General features: G+C 42.7%; 1 protein-coding gene across 1 annotated transcript in view; it reads right to left on the minus strand.

Annotated features, from left to right (window-relative positions):
- Positions 1–5,052: 5,052 nt before the first annotated feature.
- The window catches only part of KIF1B (kinesin family member 1B), a 199,732-nt gene continuing 183,909 nt past the window's right edge, over positions 5,053–20,875 (minus strand). The window contains 5 exon segments of the mRNA XM_043993853.1: positions 5,053–9,435; positions 10,211–10,329; positions 12,446–12,638; positions 13,974–14,123; positions 15,515–15,636. Coding sequence (XP_043849788.1) covers positions 9,393–9,435; positions 10,211–10,329; positions 12,446–12,638; positions 13,974–14,123; positions 15,515–15,636 — 627 coding nt within the window. The 3' untranslated portion in view covers positions 5,053–9,392.

A 20,875-nucleotide genomic window follows, 5' to 3' on the forward strand; every position in this document is an offset into this window, starting at 1 on the left:
TCCTTCCTCCTCCCACTAGTCCGCGTCACTTCCTGACTCCTGGTCTTGCCCTCAAAGACCTTCCCTTCGTGGGCAGAACTCTTCTACAGTAAGTATCCAGCAGGTGGCGTTATTCCAATCGTTACAGTGTCTGTGGTGAGATTTGAACTTTATCCACTGCAGCACCACCTAGCTGCCCCAACCTACTGTGGGTATATCTTATACATACCTAATTATTTATATGATATCTCCCTTACTAGAATGTAAAGTCGTTGAGGGCAGAGACCATTTTTGTCTTTCGTTGTATCCCCTCTGCTTAGCACAGTGTCTGGCCCATAGGAAACAATAAATGCTTGAGTAACTGAAAACAAAGATGGATACATCAGTCCTCTTGCTACCCACAGCCTGGGTTACAAAAACAAAACAAAACAAAATTGTGAAGATAGCAGATTAGCAAGTGTCAGGTTAGAGTTTTATATCATTGCTTCTTTTTTTTTTTAAGTGAGGCAATTGGGGTTAAGTGACTTGCCCAGGGTCACACAGCTAGTAAGTGTTAAGTGTCTGAGGCTGGATTTGAACTCAGGTACTCCTAACTCCAGGGCCGGTGCTCTATCCACTGCACCATCTAGCTGCCCCATATCATTGCTTCTTTATTTATAATTAAGGACCCCCACCCCCACCCCCACCAAGCCAGCCCCAGAGGAGAGCCATATGGGTACTTCCTAGGGTGCTGTGAACAAGGAAGGCCAATAATGGCTTCCTCCAAGTTTTTATCTGGTATCAGAACCTGAAAGTCAAATATTGATTTCCACTAACTTCACCACATTGGAGGAAGGTGGGAGGGTAATGAGGGAAGAGAGAATCTCAGACCTACTAGGAGTACAGGAAAGCCCCCAACACTCTTTACAAGTCAACAAATGCAACCAAACCCCCCCCCCCCCCCACTCCAATAATGAGCACTTATAGGTGATAAAATCATCCGTATTATGAGGGTCAAACAAACCAGACCGGTGCACCTGCATTCAGGAAGACCTGAGTTCAAAACTTATAGATGATCCTGGGCAAGTCACCTAACCTCTGTTTGTCTCAGTTTCCTCATCTGTAAAATGGGGATAATAATAGCACCTCCCTCTCGGGGCTGTTGTGAGGATCAAGTAGAATAATAATTGTAAGGTGCCTTAGCACAGTGTCTGGCACATAGTAAGCCCTATATAAATGTTGGCTATTATTATCATTATTAGAAATAAGATAACAGCGTTTTATTTAATCTCAAGATCAAAGAGAGACCTTAGCAGCATTTAGGTGGCTCAGTGAATAAAGAGGAGGGAGGGGAGCAAGCATTGATTAAGCACCCGCTTTTTTCCTCCAGTGGAAGTCAGTGTTTGTACCAGTGAACCAGGAACACATTTACTTCAATCCATGGTGACTTCTGGCTGAAGATTTAAACACCACCTTTGGAGAACCAGGAAGAGGCAGTGGAGTATTGATAAGTTCCTCATACAACCAACTCACTTGAAGAAATCTGTGGTAATGTTTAAAGTGGCCTAGGCTTCCCTTTAAACCACTTCCTTGTGCTAACAGCTTGGCCTAGAAGAGCCAAGTGAAAGGGCAGTGTTTCTGGAAGCAGATCGATTGCTCTAGTCTGAAGTTTGGGAAGAGATCAATTTGTGCTGAGTCAACGTGACCATACAAAAAGACCTAAACCAGCACGGGCTAGCCTTTCCATTGAATGGGCAGGAAATAGTTTAATTCCATATCAAGTGGCTGATTTTTCTTCTTTACCGTTCATGAGTTTTATTTAAAATGCTTAACCTACTCAGCAACCAAGCAGGGAGACCTGGGCTCTTCATTAGGGACACTGGCAACAGCACATCGGCTTGGAAAATGGCTTTTTAGTCACCTCAAATGAGAGAAGGCAACCCATACCTAGATGCCTGATCTTGGTCTCCATGTTAGTTTAAAAGAAAAAAAAAAGCCTTTCCTACTCTTACACTCATACTTCCCCACCCATCATCCCTCTCAAAGCATGATTTCAATACAATTCTTTTTATTTATAAGTAACAAACAGTGGCACAGTACAAATATCCCCAGGGCCACTGAAGCCTAAATAAGAAATTATCTGAGGAAAATGTGAATTTATGGGGTATAGACCTAGTATCACTGGATTAAAGGCTACCCACAGCTTAATAGCTTTTTTGGGCATAGTCCTCCTCTCTCTACCCTTTCCATCTAACTTTTGTGTGTTACCTTCAGTAATAGAATGCAGGTTGAAACAAATATATGGATATGTATTTGCTAGATTGTGATAATAATTGGATTGTAACTCTTTGAGGGCAAGGATTGTCTTTTTCTTATTTGTATCTCTAGTGTTTAACACAGTGCCTAGCACATAGTAGGAGCTTTGTTGTGGGGAAATTAGGTGGGGGTTCGGGATAGGGATAGGGGTTGGGGTGGGTCCTTAGGAATTCCTCTTTAAAGAATTATACCCGAGGGGGCAGCTAGGTGGCACAGTGGATAGAGCACCGGCCCTGGATTCAGGAGTACTTGAGTTCAAATCCGACCTCTGACACTTAACACTTACTAGCTGTGTGACCCTGGGCAAGTCACTTAACCCCAATTGCTTCACTTAAATAAATAAAAAAAAAGAATTATACCCAAAATTATACACAAATCCAATAAGATAAGATAATGGTTTATTTAGGGGCTGGGGTAGGGGTCCTTAGGAATTCCTCTTTAAAGAATTATACCCTCTTGTACACAAATCCAATAGGATAAGATAATAGTTTATTTAGGGGCTGGGGAAGGGAAACCAAGAGAGAACTTCTTTGGACTTCTCATGGGGAGAAGGCATAGCACAGAGGTGTGGCTCTGAGATACCTGTCTCCTCAAGCAGGAGACAGGCAGATGCTTTTATAGAGGACTGATGGGAGTGAGCATCTGACTATGTTAGTTCCCTTATTGGGGGAGAACCATCCCCCACTGGTGGTGGCTGGGGGAGTTGGGTGAGGCATGGCTTAGCATCTCTCAAGCCATCTCTCTCTCCTCTTCCTCCAGCCACAAAGGCAGCAGCCACACCTAATCTTATCTCCCCAGGGGTGGGGGAGACTGGAATGAAGGGTGGTGGTCCTGGATCAGGTGCCACTTATCTCTTTAGGTATGTCTGTCCTTTGGTTCAGTTTCTCAAGAAGGTTCTTTGAAGTAGCCCATAAAATTTCTGGGGTGCTAGGCTCATAACAAGCTTAAAACATTTGGATTCTATTGTATTACTTTCCAGAACGATAGGGTTAGTTCACAGTTCCACCAAGCATGCATTAATATGTCTTTTCTGACAGCTCCTTCAACACTGTCATCTTCCTTTCCCAGGGTGGGGGTGGGGGGAGATGTTGGACTCTCACCTCTGGCATTAACTTGCTATTATTATGACTTCAGAGTAAATGGCTGAAAAATAACATCAGGTATTTAGTAAAGGGCAAGAGGTTTCTAGGAAAAGTGACATCTGTTCATTTGCCCCCCCCACCAAAAAGAAAAATTACTGAAAGACTAGAATAACCTCATGGGAAGAAGGCTGAATTGAGCCATGTCTGAGATACTGACTACTTGGGTTACCTGTTTGACCTTGAGAAGTCACTTTACTTCTCAGGTCCTCAGTTTCCCTATCTGTAAAATGAGGGCATTAAAATAATAGCTCTGAGATCCCTTCCAACTGTGCAGCCATAATCCTCTTGCTGCTAGACAACATCTATGAGCACTTTGTAAATTAGAAACAAAGGAAGGAGAAAGATTTGGTTGGGAGGATGTACAGTGCCTTATCTTTCCAGTAAGGGCATTAGATTAGATCAAAGCTTGTTAAACTGTGGGCCTTGACCCCAGATGGGGTCTCATAACTGAATGTGGGGGTCGAGAAAAATGTGGCACCAAAGATTATATACAGCTATTTTAGATACCTACATAACCTGGGTCGCATAGAAATTTCTTGGGTGAAAAGCAGTCCTGAGTGGGAAGAGTCTAAGAAGCCCTGGACTAGATGACCTCTCGGGTTCCTTCCAGTTCTAACCCTTGTGACCCTACAGCCTGCTGTCTGACCCAAATACTTTTTATTTATTTATTCATTTATTTATTTTTTGATGGGGCGATGAGGTGACCCAAATACTTTTTTATTCATTTATTTATTTTTTGGTGGGGCAATGAGGTGACCCAAATACTTTTGAAGCAATGTGGGAATTTTTGGATGGGCAGCAGGCTAAATTCAGAAACAGGATAATATCTATTTGCCATCTTTATGAGACGGCCAGACATTGCTTTGTTTTAAGTCCATAAAGCATAATTTAGGGATACTAACAACCAACAGCATTCAAAACTTATGTTCAACAGAGTCTAGCCTGTGGAGGATTGGTAACAGGTATCCTGATTTAGTCCCCAAAAGTACATATAAATTCCTTGAGAGCGGGGACTGACAGGCAGCAACTGTTTTTTGTTGAGTTGTTTCAGCTGTTTCTGACTCTTCGTGACTCCATTTGGGGTTTTCTTGGAAAAGAGACCGCAGTCGTTTGTCACTTCCTTACAGATGAGGAAACGGGGGCAAACAGGGTGAAGCGACTTGCCCAGGGTCACACAGCTAGGAAGTGTCTGAGGTCAGATTTGAACTCAGGAAGATGCATCTTCCTGCCTCAGGGCCTGGCACTCCATCGACTGTGTCAATTATTACTTTCTGTTACTGCTTTCATCCTGCCACTCCCTGGGTTCTCTAAGCACCCAGGCTGGTGTTCTGAACATAGTGGATATTCTCATAATTGAGCTGCAGGAGTGCCATTTCCAAAACAACAAATAAATGTCTCTGAAGAATCAAAAGGAATAAGAAGCAGAACATTCAGGCAGAAACAAGAAACTCCAGTTTCTGAGCTATAGTGATTTACAGACTGGGCCCCTCGATCTTGTAGACAAAAAAAAAAAAGCTATAAAGGACGGCATGGTGACTGGTGTCCAAGTAAAAGGATGATCTTGGAAATCAAAGCAAGACAATGTGACAATGCCTTAGCATGGACATCCCAGAATAAGTCACAGAGGGAGCCAGAATGCACTGGTTGTACCTTTATTATTTTATCTCGTTCACTAACAGTTCCATGGTGCAAGGTTACCATACACAGTTATTTAATGTCTGCATTGCACATCTAAGGCTATACAGCAAATGAATCAGAATTAGTACAAATACATGAACTCTATTTACATTTTGTATACTGAAGCTCCAAACATCAGATATATTTACAAAATAAAACATGAAATGAAAATCTGAAATTAATAATAATGTACATCATTGCTAATGTGCTTGATTCCTTCACTGGGGAGAGATCAGTTTGCAAAGTATTGGTTCAAGAAGGCCACTTATGCTTTATGGTTTTTGTTGTGGGGTGAGAGGATGGCGATGGGAGATGGGGAGAAGGGGAACAGCGTTTTTAGCAACAACATCGAAAATACACAAAACACATGAGTATTGATGGAACCATGTGGGTCAACTAATGCCAGACATAAGAAAACAACACGGCAGCAAAGGTGTGGTGAGACACCAGCATTACTCTAGCTTTCCATCTGAGCACAGCTGTTGGGTTGTGGGTTTGGGAGAGAAACTCAATTATCAGTTACAGAAGTTTTCTTTTCTTATATAACTGATGGTTTTCCTAAATTTCTCATGGGGCTTGGACCAAAATCTCGTAAATGACCTTTTGAACAACAAAACTCTCTCCTTACTGAACAGCTGATGTTTCCATTTAACAAGGAAGCACAAGGTGAATACATTCCCACTACATACAGTCATAGTTCGGAACACGGGGTAATTCATTAGTAGCCACAGTGGACAAATGCAGGTTAAGAGTCAGATTTTAAATACATTCATTCAGCAAACCTTCCAAGAACAGCAGCATTAGTCTCTTTTTAAGAAGCAGGTTAACAACTGGCCTTTAAAAAGAGAACAGAACTAAAATGAAAGACAAAGGCCCATAAAAACTGGAAGAATTGATGCTGAACAATAGAAACAGAATGGTGGCCAGGCAGTAGGAGTCAAACACAGAACACCAATCAGTGCCAACCTCTGGAGAATCCTTTTTTCCAGTCTAATGTGCAATTCATTACAGATATGTAAATATACAATACATTACAAAACAAAATTAAATATCCCTGTAAATTAGGTAATAAGCAGCAGGCAGCAAAGTCTTTGCTTTGAAATATGTGCCAGGAAAGTCACATTATTTTTGGGGTCTGAAAAAGACCTTTTACAATGATTTTATTCCTTCCCCTTATCTTAGAATAGGAAAAAAAAATGTAAAGTGTAAGTGGTTCATAAATTGTGTATAGCTGCAGAAAAATTCCAAATGTCATGGGGTGGTTGTTTCTTGGCTAGGGAACAATTGTTTTTTGAGATAGTGAAACAATTAAAAAAATTTTTAAGAATTCCAGGTCATTATTGAAACTGTGTGTTCTGGCCTCATTGCCTACTCTGTGCTGGTAGCCATGATCAGTGGGTTGGCTGGCCCCTGGCATGGTCCCTGCCCTGAGAGCTGGCTGACTCCCAAGCAGGCTGCACCAAATCAGGCAGTATTTTTGAACACGACTTGTTGCTTTCTTAAGGGGAAGGATGTGTGAGCAGACGAGAGAGGACAAGGAAAGGAGAGAAAAAAATACGTGGTTTTTAACCATCACCCTTTAATTCTCAGGGTGTTTTTTAAAGGATCTAAGGCTAATCAGGATTGCCTTGTGAAAATCTGAACAGCAAGTAACTCAAAATCACTCTACACTTCCATTTCTGTGACTGCGGTTGGATTTGTCTACTCAAAGCATCATGTGGCAATCGCTGCCATAGACCCACTTCCTGGGGACCTGGGAGTGGTGCAAGCACAGTCCATCAAATGCAGTTTCCAGACACAAAATGGGTCCCTTGTAGAAAAGGAGACACACAAGCTGTGCCTCGGGGCCAGGTGGGAGGGGGAAAGAAGCTTCAATGGGGGCAAGAAGCCACACGGCCATCCCAGTCCCCGCCACAGGATGGCGCCGTTCCTCTGGCTTTCAAACAGGTCTCTTAGCTATGTTCAGTGTAGATGGGTAGGTAATTCAGTTAAACGTGCTCTCATCTGACTTATCCAAAGCAAAGACTTTCCCAACTAGTTTTTTTCTACTTAAAAAACAAACCGAAAACAAAACAAACCAAAACTAAACCCAAGTCACTTGAGTGTGCCACATGATTTCACTGCCTTTTGGCCTTTTTCACCCACACGTGTGACAGATATGTCCTCTTGTATCAGGCATCACCACAGCCTCAGCCTTATCACGCAATGCCGAAGTGTATTTCCACTTTGTTTTTCAAGATGAACTTCGACCTAGGAAGCCATCCACAGCATGAGCCGATCCTGGTTTGTACCACGCCAGGACTGCATGTTGTGTCCATTACAGAGATAACAAAGAAACATCTGAGTGCAGTAAGAATCCCACAAACAGTAAATAAAACAAACGAGAAGGGGCAGTAGAAGAGTCCATGAGAGAGGGTTTCAGTCTTTCCAGTTACGATCTCTGCCTTCCTGAGCCTCTTGTACTAAGCTCTCCCACTTGCTTACCCTCCTAACTGCAAAGCAGCGCTGGGACACTTAGTGCTGAAGGGATGAGGCCTAACTAGGGGGTTAACAGCCCCTATAGCAACAGCTCCTCTGGCTGCCACCGTAATAATAATCCAGCCGTGCCCTGTTGGGGAATGCCATCAACCTCAAGGCCGAGATCTCAGTGCATGGCCTTCACCTGTGGCTAGGGTGGAAGTGAGTGGCTACTTTGGAAGGAAGCAGAGGATGGCATAAGCATCTCCAGTCATCTAGTAAATTAACCGAGGTAACCTGGAGACCTTTGTTCTCTTCTGTCAATTCTGTAAAATTCAATGGCCAATAAAAGAAAAGATAGGCTGACAGCATCAACACAGTACACTGGCCCCCCAAAGCAGATCAAGATGGCTGAAGGCGAGGACTCCCTTGCTCAGCGGCCTTCTCCTCTCTCTCCCTACTGACCAGAAAGACCCTCTCACTCTCTAGAAGAAAGGCAGAGAGCATGAGGGACAAGAGAATGTAAAAGAAGAAAGCTTCTCTCCAAGGGAAGGAAAAACCTGACCCCAAATTTACTCACTCACTCACTCTCACAGACACACAGACACACACAGAGGAGATTTTGTTTTGGCCACCTCAGCTCAGGGAGATGCAAAATAAAGCTAGAAGTATATAGGGGTACAGAGGGACTATACTTCCTCCTTGTGGAGGAAAGCCAGCGGGACTAAAGGTAGGGACTCTTGACTACCACTCATTGTGATAATAGGTTTGCTGGGTTGATTATGACCTCATCAATATTATAGCCCTTCTGGCTAATTCGCACACTGCAATGCATGGAGTTCAGAGGGGAGGCCCCAGCGACATTGCTAGTGCTAAGGAGATGAGTTTCAAACTCCAGTGAATAAACTTTCCTTCCTAATCAGAGTCATATGGCCCACAGGGATTGTGTTTTTCCAGCTGCAAGGGACAGAGAGGGAGCGATGCCTTGGTAGAACTCGTCTACCCATTTTCACCCCAAATGGTTTGGACCCTAATGTCCCAGTGACATGCAAGCTGACATCTCACAATCCTCACCTGGTGCCAACAGTAGAGCTACCTTCCTAGCGAAAGCCACTGCTTCAAGCCTACTGGAAATAATTTCCTCCCCAAGAGTCCCAACCTTCAACTGAACTATTATAGAATCTCCTTTCAGGGCAGCTCCAATTAGTTCTCGGAAAGAGTGAAGTGTCCAATTTTCATTCTAGCCGCTTTGTCTGGAAAGAAACTTAAGGATAAACCAGAGCCAGAAAAAGAAGGAAAACAAAAAAACAGAGAAAGTGATCTAACTGTGGTTTCTGGCAGGGTATGGCCCCTTTTCCAAGTCACAAAGGGGCTGGATCCCTTCTTCTTGTAGGTTTGAGGTCATGAGGGACAACTGTAGTGACCTCACCACAAATTGGGAAAGGGGAAGAAAAGTCATAAGCAGTTTTCAAAGACAGACAAAAATATCCAAAGATAGCAGTACAGACACCAAAGGTGGTCAGAAGAGCTAACTGATAATCCGAAATGAACACCCCTAGCCCAACAGAAATAATTTGGAGATTCATTGGATCCCCTTTTTTCCCATTTTTTCCTTTTGTTTGACCACATGCTACTAGTAGTATTCTCAGCATAGGAGAAATGAAAAGAGGACAGAGCAAGAAGGGTTGGGGAACAAGAGGCTAGAAAAACCACTGGGTGGGGAAGAAGCAGTAGTTAAGCCGCAGGAGCACGTATGGGAAAACCATCAAGAAGCACAAGGAGAATGAGCGGTGCCCCTTGCTCTCTGTCTGAAGGCGAGGGAGGGGGCTCTGCAGCATCTGCTTAGTACTTCAGTGGACCTGTGCGCCTGCGGGAGAGTTTTGACCTAGAAGAAACAGGTAAAAAAATATAAGTAGATTGGATTCCAGTTCTCTCCCCTCCCCACCCCTCCTCTGTGACTCACACCTGGAGACTCTTCTCCCAGGGATCAGAGGCAGGAGTACAGGCCTCTTAGACAGAGAGCCCAGCCTATCACAACTTCCTCCTGCATGATTAGTGGAATAGTTTTTTTGGTTGTTTTGTTTTTTAGGGGGGAAATGAGGGTTAAGTGACTTGCCTAGGGTCACACAAGTAAGTGTCAAGTGTCTGAGGCCACATTTTAACTCACGTCCTCCTGAATCCAGGGCTGGTGCTTTATCCACTGCACTACCTAGCTGCCCCTGGAATAGTTTTTTTAGGAACTGTTCCAATACAGGGATGAACAACACTATCTCCCAGACTTGTAGCTGTGACCCAAACATTGGAATAGCAAAACTAAAAAAAAAATCTTAAATTTGGCTCCTATCTTATGCCCTGGGAAAAGTCTGAAGACAGGAATGAAACCAATGAAAGAAGACAGAGAAGGGGCAAATGTGGTTTGAGGTGTACGTATAAGAATAGGATATAACAGGATATGTCTCCTTGGAAGTATGGGCACCTCAGCCTCAGACTATTCAGGCCACAATCTACCCAGGGCTCAAATATTAAATGCTTTTTCTCATTTTTCTGTCAAATTTGATGAGCAATTCACAGTAACCACTTCCCACTCACAAATAATGATGCTCTTAGGGGACTCAAAACTAAACGATAGAAAGGAAAGACAGGAATGTACCATTTCTTACCGTATTGTGCCAGCAAGGAGTGGGTTAAAGGCATATAACCAGTCATTCATGTCTTTATCGTTGATAGCTTGCAAAAGGACACCACGGTGCTTTGTGAATACAGCAAAGGTATTAGATGTCTAGGAGAAACACAGGAGGTAAGAGAGTTAATAACAAGACAAATCACCTTCCCGGGTTTTACATTGTGACCAAGTACTTTCACCAAGAGACGGCAGAAACAGAACTAGAACGGGACTGAAGTCTTGGCAGGAGCCTGTGGTAGATGCCAGCTCAGACACAGATGAGTGAGTTAGAAAGAAAATTTTATCTTGTAGCTCCAAGTCCCAATTGTGAACTTAAAATAATATTTGTGCTATCTTCTCTGGGGTTGTGAGGGTCAGAGTGCTTTGGAAAATCATAAGGTAACATGTAACGTGTTGGCTATTATTTAGTTTACATTCGTTTTCTCAAGTCTCAAAACAGCCCAGTGAAGCAGAAAGACAGATGAAGGGACCAGGGCTAAGGACAGCTAAGTGACTTGCCAAAGGACCCCTATAGCTAAGCAGCACTATGTAAATAGTAGCACACACTCAGACCAGCATCTGGTGAAAGCGGGACAGCAGGACCCCTTCTCCAAGCATTTGGCCCTCCAGTGGCTTGGTGATCTCACTAAGAGAGCCAAGTTCCCTCTTGATGCAGATTTACATATTGCAAACCATGTGCTATCAACGCCCTTGGTCCAGCCAGCTCCAGGCCCAACTTTCCCCATCACCTTGCTGCTGCCCTAGAGAAACTTCCATCCCAGGGCCCTGCTGTCATGCCCAGTGACCGTCATTGCCAGGCCACTATTTCAGCAAAGCCTCCACTACCATGCTTCCATTCACTTCTTAGGCTCTGGTCACTGGCCCTGCTTGGCTTCATCTGGGGAAAATTCTGTCTTGGGGCCTCTGCTGTCCTGATTGGTGACGACTTTTCCCAGACCGATGTTTTCAAGGTTTGGACACATTCTGGCCACAAGCCTTGTCTTGGCCTCATGTGTGCCCTCTCCCGTCCCCACTCCCTTCCCAGTTATGGAACCACAAACCATGACTAAATCAACTCTGTCATAACTCTTGAAGGGGGAGAAGTCAATTTATTCTTCTATGGTCTCACTTGTGATCCCGACAGCTTTCTAAACCAGAGTGCCCTGTTATATGTGTTGATTCTCCCACCAGAATCTAAGTTCCTAGAGGGCAGGTCGTGTCTTTGCTTTTGTATTTGTATTCCCCAGTATTTGACATGGGCTAGGCATATAGTAAGGGCTTGATTAATGATTTTTCATTCATGTATCCACTCATGCCTGACCATCCATGTCTTCCCATGGGTTTTTTACAGAAGATTCAATTAATATCCTGGTAGGATAGGGGGCTTCCTCTAATTCTCTTGACAAAGAGCGAATACCAATGGAGTGTGTGAGCTGTCCATCAGTTTTTGCTTTGCTCTCACCATGTAATCAATCCACATTCTTTTCGTGATCATATATTTCTTTGATTACATTGTTTACAACACTATATCCAGCCTAATTTCTGTCAGCCTGCTTACACCCACCATCACACGCTTCTCCATTGCCCTTCGGGAGATCCTTAGCTCCAATTTTTCAGACACTATAATATTCCATAACTTGCAGTCACCCAGAGACTACTGATATTAAAAGGTCTCTTTAGGGAGAAGCTTGGGATCACTATTCCAATCCCCCAAAGGCAATTCAGCCTGCTCTCTTCCTGTTCTGTTCTGGGTCCAGTTCACTGTCTTCAATGTCTGTGCAAGATGTCTAGATTAATGGATGAGTGCTATACTAGAAGTTGTCCATCCGTCTGCACAACATAGTCTGGATAACAGGCATTCTTAATTTTTTCTGAGTGGGTACTAAGACCAAACTTAAAATTTAACTAATTATATATTTCATTTAGGAAAATCTGCCTTGTTTCAGGCCTTGATGGAGTCAGTATAATGTCATTCACAAACGGGGGTGTCTGGAGGACCTCAATTTATAGGGACTCCCCCTTGGATCTGGATTCTGGGGTAGCTCTCCTCCACAACATTTTTAGGGAGTAAATGTCTCCCTGGCTAATGCCTTGGTTCACATTAACAATCAGCTCACAGACAGATCATTTCACAAGGGGCACAAGCATCAAGGAACAATTTCCTGTGCTACAAAGAATAAGGTCACAGTTTTGCTTGTGTGTTGCAGTGGAAACAGGACACATTAGAACTCACCTTCACCATAGCCTGTTGGTCCTCACTGTATTCCACTTGGGCTGTAGATAAGTTAATGATCCCTCGCTCTACTGGATCTTTGTCACTGTTGTAGATGAATGCATATGGACGTCGTACCACTACAAAATGTTTAGCCCAATTGCTGGAATATGGTTCCTTAAAATGGAGGTATCCCTTCTTAGAGACCACTGAGCTGAAGGACAAGAAAAGTTAATTTTCTAACAAGAGAGAGAACATCAACCAAGATTACCTACACAGGTATAAATGGCTTACCTGACTCAAAGCTTTTTCTTACCCAATTAGAATGCAAATTCCTTGAGAGCCAGGACTATCTGAATTTTCTAATTATATCCCCAAAGCACAGTGCTTTGTCTATAGTAAACACTAAATGTTTTTTCATTCATTCACTCATTCATCCAGAAATGGTAAAAACAGGCAAATGGGTCATTTAGGTAGTCTTCTCTACTCCTTTGGGGCTTTCCTCTCTATGTAAATGACTAAAACCTAAACCTGAATCCAGGGCCGGTGCTTTATCCACTGAACCACCTAGCTGCCCCCTCCAATCCTAAATTTCTGACCACTCACTGCACATTTCCATCTGTACACTGAACCAGGATTCCACTCTCAAAAAGTTCTTAACAGAACACATCTTCTCCCCTAAAACTTTTTTATTTCTGTTTCTGGCACCATCCAAGGCTTTGGAATAATTTTTGATTCACTGGTCTTGCTCAGCACAAATTCTCAGTTTCCCATCTATTCCCTCTCATCATAATCGCCCTACCGTATACAACCTTCTAACTTCTCCCCCTGTCCCCAGTCTCTCCCCTCTTCAAACCATTCTTAACCTTGCCCTCCATGTGATCTTCCTAATGGACTGTTCTCATCAGGTACTTGTCTACTCCATGCTTCCCCACTAAACAAAGTTTAACTTTCTTATTTCACCAGTCAAGAACCTCTTTGTTTATTCTCACTTTACGGTATTCCCCTATATGGTACTCTGGGTACCAGCTAAGCTGGGTAACTCCTCAGCCTCCCACCTTCATCCCACCCCTTTCTAGGTGGACCTAGATAAAGCCCCTTTCTTTTTCAAGTTCTCCCTCTTGCCCCCCACCCCCCACCCCGCCCCAAGCCTACACTGGTCATACAGTTCCTCTGTCCTTGACAGATCCGTTCTTAGAGGAGAGAAATCTGCATACATGTCTTTTCAGCTCCTTGAGAAAGTCTGTTTTGTCTTCTCTATTACATGTCCAGTTTTTACCATCGTGTTCTCAGCATAGTAGTGGTTAATACATTTTTGATGAATTGAATTTAGACATCTCTCCCAAAGCAGCTCACCCAGAAGCATAAAACTCCAGCCCAAGCATCAAATGTAAACGGCTTAAGTGACTTTACCTGGAGAGCTTTCAGAGTAACAGCAACCCTGTTGGGAGTCTAACCACCCTCTGCTGAAGGGCAAGCAGGAAGGTCTATGGATGATTTCTCTATCCTCATCCCTAGCAACCTTGTACCAAAAACGAGTCCTTCTTACCCAGGTCTAATTTCTTCAATATCTGGGACGAGGTTGAGGAATTCATTTTTCCCAGCTCGAGCCAAGTATGGGGTCTCCACTGTTGGGACCAACTGGAACTGTTCAAATTCTGGGCAGGGACTAGAGGCCCGGGAGTTAGCTTCTGGGGTCCTTTAAAACAGGGATTGGAAAATGAGAAGTAAAATTAAAGTTACTCTTTATTTGTTTTTGTAAGAAAATCTGAAAGTAATGTTATAAATTTATTTTATAAAATATTACACTGTGAAAAACTCTATTTCAGTATAATATCATGATTTAGAGGTCCTCCAGTTTTGGAGAGTGGGAAACTTGTTCTTGTGGAGCAATTTAATTGCCTATTCAATGAGTATGAGTTTTCAGAAGCTGTACTGACAGGCTAACTGAAGACCTATGACACTCTTCCACCATATTACCATAGTATATATGCTTATCAATTTGTATTCTTTTAAGCACTTCTATGTTAACGTCATCCCCTCATCTTATTCCACAAATCCTCATGACCAAAAAGTACTACAAATAATGCATGTCAATGCTGGGGTTTTAAAAATAAAAGCAATTTCCCAAATCTACTAATGTCACAAGAGAGACTGCAACCACTTAAATTAGATGGAGAATCCCAATAGCTGTCTTGAAAGGGAGTCTTCCCTTTCGTAACCATTCTCTTCACATCCAAATAGTCTTTTTAAAGTATCTTATCCAAGTAAACATCAACCAGAAGGAAGTTATCTGAGGAGCATAATATCTGGGCTCACTGTGGTGTAGATTTAGGTCTTTCATTTGCAAACATTGGCATGAATAGGACAAGTATTATCCTGTGATATCATTTTTATGTTGTGGTGTTGAGTTATGTAAAGTGTGTTCAACGTCTTGGGACACCCACCTGGGTGTTTTTTGGCAGAGATACTGGAGTAGTTTGGCCATTTCCTTCCCTGGCTCATTTTACAGATGAGGAAAAGAGGGGAACAGGGTTAAGTGACTTGCCCAGGGTCACCCAGCGAGTGAGTGAGGCAGGATTTGAAATCAGGTCTTGACTGAACCGACTCCAGGCTTGGCACACTATCCACGGCACCAGCCTACCTGCCCTTTTCATTTTATAGGTGTGTGTAATGTGTGTGTGTGGTGTGTTGTGTGTGTTTTTTTTTCTATGCAGCATACAAAATTTATTTTAGCCAAAGATATCTTTTTCCAATGTACAAAAGTTTGGGTGTTTTTTTTTTGGGGGGGGGTAATGAGGGTTAAGTGACTTGCCCAGGGTCACACAGCTAGTAAGTGTCAAGTGTCCTGAGGCTGGTTTGAACTCAGGTCCATTTGAATCCAGGTCAACGCTTTATCCACTGCACCACCTACTGCCCCAGTGTTTGTTTGTTTTTAAACACAAAAAGATTCTAATTTAGAAAACACAAAGAGATGAAGATAAAGAAAGGTGCTTTGAGGCAAGAATCCAGCAAGCTGCAGTAAGAAAGAAACAGCCATTGCCATGTGACACCCAAGTCTTCTTCTCCAAGTGGAGATGGGGTACCTACTTCTGATCCCCTGAGCTGCACCTTGAGTCTACCAGAGAGGGGCAGGTAGATGAAGGAGTGAGAGTGGCACTGCTGAAACTGGACACTGATGGATCTCGTCCAATTGGAGAAATATCAGACAACTGTAGACACAAACAAAACAGGATACATTAGATTATGGTAAAACATCAGGAAAGCTGGGGAGGAATTTAAAGTTGGTTTTAAAAACCCCATCAAATGCCAGTATTTGAAGAATTTTGCCTTTATAAGTCTTATGCATTAGCAAATTATTTTTTTTTAAAAAGAGAACTAAATTGTTCAATCAAACAATCAATATGACCTTATTAATTAGCACCTGTAATGTGCTAGGCACCATGCCATTTCTGGGCATAAAATAAAGATAAAACAAGCCATATTATTGACAAGGAGGAGGAAGAGAGAATAAATACAAATAAATATGTAGCACTCAAATACTAGGTAGTTAGGGAGAAAAAGCCCTAGGAAGCTCCAAGAGGGAAGAGGTGCTGGAGCTGTGTATTGGAGAAAGAGGAATATCATGAGGAGGAAAGAAACTCCTAGGAGAGGGCCAGCACAAAGGCATAGAAATGGGAGATGGAGAGGGCAGCGAGGTGGCACAGTGGATAAAGCACTGGCCTTGGATTCAGGAGGACCTGAATTCAAATGCGGCTTCAGACACTTGACACTAGCTGTGTGACCCTGGGCAAGTCACTTAATCTTCACTGCCCCACCAAAAAAAAAAAAAAAAAAAAAAGGAGAAATGGGAGCTAGACATAAAAAAAGCCCAGTTTGGCTGAACTGCAGAGCACAGTAGGGATACTAATGGACAATAAATCAGGAAAGATAGGTTGGGCCAGGTGGTCAAACAGAGGAGATCCTGTTTTTATCAGGGGTCAGATCTGTGCTCAAGGAAAATCGTTTGGGTAGCAGAGTGTAGGATGGACTGGAGGTAGGGAGTTCAGTTAGGGATATGTCACAGTCATCTAAGAAAGATGAAGGCCTGAATTCAAGTGATGTGAGTGGAAAAAAAAGCGTTAGAGGTGAGAGAAGCTGTGGAGCCAGAAATGACAAGAGCTGCTAATTGATTAGATACATGGAATGAGGGAGAATGAGAAATAAAGGATGATGCCAAAGTTACAAAAGGGAGACACTGGAAGGATGGTGTTTCCTTGACAGAAATAAGGAAGCTTGGAAGAGGAGTGGGATTTAGGGTAAAAGTAGTAAAGTTCTATTTTGGCCATGTTAAATTTGAGATGCTTACAGTTCATTGGCTTGAAATGTTGAGTACTGGAAAGGGGGGAAAGGAAAGTGAAGGGAATAAGCATTTATTTATTTATATGTGTGTGTGTTTTGCCTGTCCATGAGGGTTAAGTGACTTGTCCAGGGTAACACAACTATTAAGTGTCGAGTGTCTGAGGGCCAAATTTGAACTCAGGTCCTCCTGAATCCAGGGCCGATGCCTATTTTACTGCGCTACCTAGCTGTCCAGGCAATAGCATTTATTACCAGAGCCTACTATGAACCAGCATTATGTTAAGTGCTTTAGAAATATTGAGGAGAGAGTAACTGGTCAAAGATGATGGTCTAGGAGAGAAATGAGTGGTGGAGAAAATGGAGGTCATGGAGAGGAAAACAAAATGGTGTTGTTAAGGGTCAGAAGGTATAGGGAAAGATGGAATGATAATAGATTATAAATCAAATAAAGGAACTTTTGAGTTCATGGAATGGTAAAAGAGTCTGAAAGGGAGAGGTGGGATGGGGAGAAAAGAGAAGTAGGAGAAAATGTTGTCATGAAATCCCAGAGAGGGAGAGTATCCAGGAGAAGACCGCCAATAGTGTCACATGTCATAGGATGAGGACTAAGAAAAGATCCTGGTTTGGAAATTAAGAAATCAGTGGTAAAGAGTAGTCCAACTGAGTGTTGAGGTCAGAAGCAAGATTCCATCTTTGACTCCTCTTGCACTCCACATCTCCAGTTTATTGCCAAATCTATGCTACTCTGGCCTTTGCAACTCTCTATTCTATGTCCCCTACCAACCACCAAAGCCACCAAGCTGATTCAGGGCTTTGGCACCTCTTGCTTGGACTATTGCAATGGGCTTCTAGCTGCCATTACTCTCTCAATACTCTCTGTGCTCCAATCCATCCTCCATTCAGCTGCCAAAATGGTTTTCCAAAGGATACAAACAGGAAATTCTCAAGGGAAGAAACCCAGGCTATCCTGCAGCCATGTGAAAGAAATGTTTCAAATCACTACTAATTAGGGAAATGCAAATTAAAGCAATTCTAAGATTCTATCCCCACACTTAACAAGATTGGCAAAGATGACAAAAAGTAAAATGATAAATGTTGGAGGGGCTGTGGGAAATATGCTGAATGGTTACAACTATTATGGAAGACAACTTGGAATTATACCCCCAAAGTTACTAAATATTATGGGCCCTCTGACTTAGCTATGCCATTGCCAGGCCTATATTCAAAAGAGAAATGAAAAAGGTCCTCCTATATATAAAAAAAATATTTATAGCACCTCTTTTTTTTGTGGAAGGAAGGGCTAAATAAATCGTGGTATATAAATATGATGGAGTACTATTGTGCTGTAAGAAATGAGGAAAGGAATGATTTCAAAGAGACCAGGGAAGACTTGTACAAAATGATTGAGGGTGAAGTAAGCAGAATAAGAACATGCTACCCCATAATGTCAATATGACAAAAGCAAACAATTATGAAAATAAAGACAGACACTTCTGAAGGCTATGAGAACTATGGTTAAAAACAATAACCATCCATAATTTTAGAGGACTGATGAAGCATGCTCCCTTCCTCCTGACAGAGAGGGGATTTAGGACTGCATAATTAGACATAGATATCTTTGAATACAAATGAGGGAATTTGTTTTGCTTGAATATGTGTACTTATTACAAGGATTTTTTTTTTTTTGGTGGGGCAATGGGGGTTAAGGGACTAGCCCAGGGTCACACAGCTAGTAAGTGTCAAGTGTCTGAGGCTGGATTTGAACTCAGGTACTCCTGAATCCAGGGCCGGTGCTTTATCCACTGCACCACCTAGCTGCCCCAGAATTTGTTTTTCTTATCTCTTTCTTTAATGGGGTAGAGGATAGATGAGAAAGAAATCAGATTTCTGTTAAATAAAACACAGATCTGGAATATTGCACACATTTCGAGGTGTCACTGCACTGTGGATCAAATGAGAATAATTGAAAAGACCTTGGCACAGAGTCTAGCACATAGTCTGCTATTATTATGTTTTGGTAATTTTGCTTAATTTGTGTTACTTTATTGCAACAGAGTTCTCATGGACTGGGAGTAATCTGGAAATATCTTTAATGTGAAAATAAAGTCAATAAAACTTTAAAAATCAAATGTAAGTCTAACTACATCACCTGCCTACTTGATAACTCCAGTGGCTCCTTACTACTTCGTAGACCTCATAGAAAGTTCTGTTGACATTTAAACTTTTCATAACCTGACCCCTTCCTACCTTACCGGGCTTTTTACACCTCACCGCCCTTCACATACTCTATGGTTGCAGACCATTTGGTATTGTTTAAAAAATAGAAAAGTCACCGAGTGTAATAGATTAGATAAACAAGCAATGGAAGCAATCAATAACAGAGGAAGCAAGGAAACCGAATTTTGGCAAAACACTTACTATGTGCAGCCAGGCACTATGCTAAGTGTGCTGTAGCAAAAAGGCTAATGTGATCCTCACAACAAGACCTGGGAGGCATGTGCTGGTTTTTTTTGTTTTTGTTTTGTTTTTTAGTGCAGGCAATTGGGGTTAAGTGACTTGCCAGAGTCACACAGCAAGTAGTGTTAAGTGTTTTGAGGCTGGTATTTGAACTCAGGTGCTCCTGAATCCAGGGCCAGTGCTCTATTCACCTGTACAATCTAGCTATCCCATGGCAGGTGCTATTTTAATCCCCTTTAATAGCTGAGGAAACCAAGGAAGACAGAGGTGAAGTGTCTAGTACCAGAGTCACACATGCTAGTAAGTGTATGAGGTTGGGTACTTGAACTACAGGTCTTCCTGAATCCATATCAAGCACTCCGTGCCCTGCGGCACCTCCTGGCTGCCTCTAGAAAACGTGAAGAGGGGGCAGAACTTTGCTATTCTCTTTTTGTTGTTGTTGTTTTTTGTTTTGTTTTTGTAGGGCAATGAGGGTTAAGTGACTTGCCCAGGGTCACACAGCTAGATAAGTGTCTGAAGCTGGATTTGAACTCAGGTTCTCCTGAATCCAAGGCCAGTGCTTTATCCACTGCGCCATCTAGCTGCCCCTCGCTATTCTCTTGATTGGGATATGTGAGAACAACATATAAATATGTTGATAAATTTCACTTCTCTCTGAAACTTGATAAATTTCACTTCTCTCTGAAACAACCAACCAAGGGAGGGAGGGCTGGACAGGGCCTGGTGCTGAAACAGCCTCCAACTCCATGAAGAAACAAGAGTGATGGGGGAGATGAGAGCAGGGAAGAGGGAGGTGAATACTAGGAGGGAAGAATCAGAAGCAAAACAAACTTCCTGATCCTGAAGTGGGAATTATAAGGAAAAAAATGAAAGCAAAGAACTGTAAGCGAATGCCCCTCAAGGGGGGAATGGCTGAGCAAACTGTGGCACAGGAATAGGATGGAATACAGTCGTGCCCCAAGAAAGAATGAAAGAAACCATTTCAGAGAGCCCTCAGTATCTTGGACTGACACAGGGTCAAGTGAGCAGAACCCGGACTACAGTTTATACAAGGACAATGACATGTTAAAGAAAAACAGCTCGGAAAGACTCACACTCTCTTTTCTGGTCTCAAGTCTGGCATTAAAAAAAGAAGAAAGAAAAAAAGAAGGGGGTATCATTCAGTGACTTCTGCGGGCCTTTCCAGGGCCACTTCTGTGATCTTGTGATTCAGCAAACACACACACGTTTGTTTCTACAGAGTCCAAAGCTGATTTTTCTCATATAGTGATTTCACACTTAGGACTCTTTATTTTCCTTCAAGGTATGGCTCTGCAGGCTCTTTCACCTTTTTTCTGTCCTGCATCCCTTTGGCAGTGTCTGGGGAAACCTATAGAGTCCTCCTCAGAATCACAGTTCTAAATGCACAAAATAATATATATATAGAAGTACAAATGAAACCAAGCATGCTGAAATATATTTAAAGACTAAAACACAAGGTCACAGAACCCTTGAGTTCAGACTCCCCCATCCTACATGAAAGGTTTTCAGGATGACCTCAGTATTGGCTTATCTGTGAGCATGTTCTTACCCTACCCCCCCAGCCCCAGTTCCAGCCCACCTCAGGAGAACAAATCTCTCTGAGGGCGGGGACTGCTTCGTTTTCATCTCTGC

Source organism: Dromiciops gliroides, chromosome 3 (assembly GCF_019393635.1).
Source record: "Dromiciops gliroides isolate mDroGli1 chromosome 3, mDroGli1.pri, whole genome shotgun sequence".
NCBI lineage: Eukaryota > Metazoa > Chordata > Mammalia > Microbiotheria > Microbiotheriidae > Dromiciops > Dromiciops gliroides.